Here is a 4,157-nt window from a genome sequence, read left to right as displayed (position 1 = left end):
TTTCTTCATCTAATCAATTTCCAATTGTTTTTGGGTCAATTAAATTATACTCACTTTGACAAATTATGTTCATCAAACAGTCTAAATAGTTACATTTTAAATGAACAATAACCGGACTAAAATGAGAAAAAAAAAAAAACAAAAGTATAAATAAATCAAAGAAATAGATGAACTAAAATAAATCAAAGTTGTAGGATTTAAAGAAAGGAAAAATTGAGACTTTAATGTTTGAATCAGAAGAGACATACCGGAAAATTCGGGGAAATTAGTTATTTAATGTTTGATTTATAGCCGTTTCTTTCCAAATCTTTTATACCCTTTTGATTCCGATTCTTTTTTAAAGCAGTCGAGGAGTTCTGTGCTGAATCGAGGGTGTTTTTGGTATTTCACATAGTGACTTCTAAGATTTGAATTTTTGAACTCATACGAGGATTGCAACATTCATCGACTCAAAAAGGAAGAAAGTCTTTTTTTTTCCTCTCTGTTTTTGGTTTCAAATTGTTATTGTCAATGAAGTGTTCTTCAAGCAATCTGTATAAATCCAAAGGACATCCCATTATTCTGTCTCTTTAATCCTTAAAACTTGATTTCATTTCAAGCAAACAATAATCTCTCCCCACCCAAAAGGAAAAAAGAAAAAAAAAAACATCAACATTGAAAGGTTGTTTGAAAGAGAAATGTGGTAAAAAGAAATTTAATTACAAGCTCCCTTTGTTGGTATCTATCTCATTCATTCCTTGAGATTTTTAACAGTAAAATGTGGAAGCAGAAAAAAAAAAAAAAAAAAAAAAAGAGCTTCTTTTAGAGACAGATTTCAGCTTTTCTTCTTGTTCTATGATTCTATCCCATTTCTTGCTTTAATAAAAAGCTTAACAAACAAAGAAACAAAGAAAACACAGTAACAGATCACTCAAAAACCATATGCTTCTTCTTCTTCTTCTTCTTCATCTTCTTCTTGCAGCATTTGGTTTGTTGGTCTTTGCATTCTTACACTGCTTAAGCTGTTTCTTGCTGCCATTATTTCATTCAATGATAGCTTCTTCTTGGAGCCTGGCTCTGGCCTTTGCTTTGGGGCACTTTGAGACCTCAGTTTTGCCTTAAATGATTGTGTGTTTGCCATATAATTGGGGCAATAGTTCATGTATGGCCTGAACAAGCTGTCGCCACATACACTCTTCGATGGTGTGACTGGCACGTTGGCTGAGACGAATGAGTTATTCGATAGCCGAGGCGTGCTGTGAGCTGTAGGGAACTTGCAATCCTCCCCCATTAAGCACCATTCGAAGTCTCGAAGCACATTGTTGTGGCAATCCACGACGACACGAGGACGATTCGGACAAGGTATTGGCGACGAAGTGATTGTTTGGAAAGCTACATCATCTCCTCCGCATTCTGACAATGTCGAAATGTACCTACGAGACCTTGATCGAGTTCTGTAGGTGTCGATTTCCACGATTTTCGGACTCTCGTCCAATGAATTCATGCAGCTTGTTTCATAAGATGATGCTACAGACAATCTCTTACTAGGGAATAGTTCACTTCTTGTTTCATCAAACCTTTCCTGAAAATTTCTAAAACAGAGTTAATAAGACCACTCTAAAGTCATGTTCCCCATTTGATAACCATTTGAATTTTCGATATCGAATCTTACCGAGGATTTTCGGGGTCGAATGTCGGGGATAAACCTGTTCTCTTTGTTGAAAGATCGACGAGCTCTTTGAGTTCTAACTGCAGTTTGAGCTCTAAAAAGAGCTTGCATACTGTGAAGAGTAGCAGCAGCTCTTTTCCTTACAAGAAATCCTCTAACCACAGCCTGCAATTTAACAAGCCCTTTGAGAGCTCGCAGGGCCTTTCTTGCCTGACCATAAAAACAAACCACATTTTTCATTCAGAGATTTCAAATTTGAAAAATCTCTAAAAAAATGGAATGAAAGAAAAAGGATCAGAAAAGCTTTTGGATTTAGTCAGCAAATCAATGTACTGTTTCATTGACACAGTAGAAACCAAAGAGCTTTTTGCACTGTTTCATTCAGATTATAATTCACTTTATGCTCTTCTTTTCTCAGCTTTCAAGGAGACAACAGAGAGAATGTGGAAAAAAAAAAAAAGTACCCTGTTTTGTAATTTTCATGGACTATATATATTTGTAGAAAAGGAAAAAAGGTACAATTATTCCCGTGAAAAGAACTTTGTATTTGGTGATAAACAGCAATGTAAAAACAGAGGAAAAGCAGAGGAAAAGGGGGAAAAAATTGAAGCTTTATTTTTTTTACTTACCAAATAGCCCCTAAAAACTGTTTGAATCTTCACAGCAGCCCATCGATCTCTTCCAGTGATATACAGAGACCCTCTTCCTTGGCTAGTGAGACGGACGACGGCGACCGCCGCTTGAGCGGCTGCGACAGCGGCGTCTGCGGCGGCGGCGGTGGCTGCAGCTACAGCAATTGCGTGTTTGTTCTGTTCTTTCTCGGAATCAGAAATGTACGAGGATCTGAACCAAGTAGTGTCAGGTGGAGGAGGCGGCGTTTGGCCGGAATCTCTAAGGGACTTAGCAAAACTCCAGCGTTTCTTATCCTTTCTTTGGGCGGCGAGGGTTGTGGAATTTGAATTTGAATTTGAATTGGGAGATGGGTCTTTTTCTTTCTTGATCCCCAATAAACCTTTCAACCATCTGGTAGCTTTCCCCATTTTGAGAGAGAGAATAAGAAATGCTCAACACAAAATGATGATCCTAGAGAGAGAGAGAGAGAGAGAGAGAGAAATAGGCTCACAACGTAAGCATTATGTCAAAAACTCAAAAGGAGAGGGTTTTATTGAGGAGGAAGCGATGAGTAGAAGTTGAAAGTGTCTATTTTTAGAATTTGGGGAACTAGAAAAACAAAGAACACAAACCAATTTCCAAAGATACTAATAGAATAAAATCCCAAGTAGTTATTTCCAAGGGAGAAAGAGAGAGATTTTGATTCAAAATATATATATATATTTTTTTTTTTAAAAAAAAAAAAAAAAAAAAAAAAACCAGGTGTGATTTAAGGAGAGAGACAGAGTGAAAAGATCTGTTATAAACTTAACATGTTGCAGACACACAAGTGATAAGAAATAGTATGGATTGGCAAACACAAAGCATCTTAAATAACTTTTTTCTTTTTAAATTATTTATTTATATATAAAAAAAAGAGAATAAGGAAGATAAAGATGGGCTTTGGAGATTTTTCAATATGTATATATATAAACAATATATCACATCTCCATCTATCTTTTTACCTTCCACTTCAACTATACACTAAAAAAATCTTAATTATTTATGAAAAATGTATTTTTTTTCCTAAAAAAGTCACAAACTGTGTTGTACAACTCCTTAAAATGGGGTAGTAAAGTAGTAATACTCTCGTTCATGATTTGACACATGTTATATATTAAGGATGTATTTTGAATATATTTTCAAGTGTTTAATTTAAAAATAAGTCATTTTAAAAAAATTAGAGTATTTGACAACCACTCAAATTAGCTTTTTAGGTGTATTTTCATCGTTATTTTTTTTTTTTTATCAAAAGTGTTTAAATTATTTTTTTTTGAAAAACGCTTTTTTTAGTCAATTCAAACGGACCCTAATTTAGGTTTAAATACTAATTTAGTTTATGTGCTTTTTGCTTTATTCTATTTTGGCTTCTATATTTTTAAAATGTTGTTTTTAGTTCTTGTAGTTCCAGATATTGGTTTTCATTATCTTTTCATTTCTAAAATGATCTAAAAATAGGTTTTTTAAAATTTCAAGAACGAAAAGTAAAAGTAAAATGAACAAAATAAATATCTTCAAAGTATAAGAACATAAAGAACCAAATTGAGCAAAACCTTTTAAAAATATGTGTTAAAATGAATGAAGGTAAAAAATAAAGTGATACATTTTAATTATAGCATGTATTATTAAAAAAGAATTGTATATGGTATAATAGTAGAAAATTTCCACTATTTTTGAAACAAAAAGAAAAATATTTCTGACAGCATCTCGTGAAAAAACTGCATTACAAGACAAAAAGACGTCATACAAAACTTCAGAAGCTAAGGAGGGAAAAATGGAAAGAAAAAGGAAAGCAAAAAAGAAACAACTTTTGAAATCTTTATCATACTAAAAAAATATAAATTAAAAACGAAAGATT

The 4,157-nt window shown here is 33.3% G+C and overlaps 1 protein-coding gene across 1 annotated transcript; it reads right to left on the bottom strand.

The window, feature by feature from the left end:
* Positions 1 to 637: 637 nt before the first annotated feature.
* LOC120086507 (protein IQ-domain 26-like) lies at positions 638 to 3,193 on the bottom strand. The gene is made up of 3 exons (XM_039043188.2): positions 2,278 to 3,193; positions 1,652 to 1,858; positions 638 to 1,561 (listed from the first exon to the last, which is right to left on the bottom strand). The coding sequence occupies exons 1-3, from the start codon at positions 2,686 to 2,688 to the stop codon at positions 911 to 913; spliced, it is 1,269 nt and encodes a 422-aa protein (XP_038899116.2). The 5' UTR covers positions 2,689 to 3,193; the 3' UTR covers positions 638 to 910.
* Between the last annotated feature and the right edge of the window lie 964 nt (positions 3,194 to 4,157).

This window comes from Benincasa hispida, chromosome 9 (genome assembly GCF_027475165.1).
Source record: "Benincasa hispida cultivar pf3 chromosome 9, pf3_genome.v1.1, whole genome shotgun sequence".
In the NCBI taxonomy this organism is placed as follows: Eukaryota; Viridiplantae; Streptophyta; class Magnoliopsida; order Cucurbitales; family Cucurbitaceae; genus Benincasa; species Benincasa hispida.
This window is presented reverse-complemented; position numbering and strand designations above follow the sequence as displayed.

Excerpts from the sequence above, each read along its gene's own strand:
- LOC120086507 (XM_039043188.2), bottom strand. The coding sequence starts at position 2,688 with ATGGGGAAAGCTACCAGATGGTTGAAAGGTTTATTGGGGATCAAGAAA. Across the intron at positions 1,859-2,277 it reads CAGTTTTTAGGGGCTATTTG|GCAAGAAAGGCCCTGCGAGC; the intron begins GTAAGTAAAAAA and ends TTTTATGGTCAG. Across the intron at positions 1,562-1,651 it reads TTCGACCCCGAAAATCCTCG|GAAAGGTTTGATGAAACAAG; the intron begins GTAAGATTCGAT and ends AGAAATTTTCAG.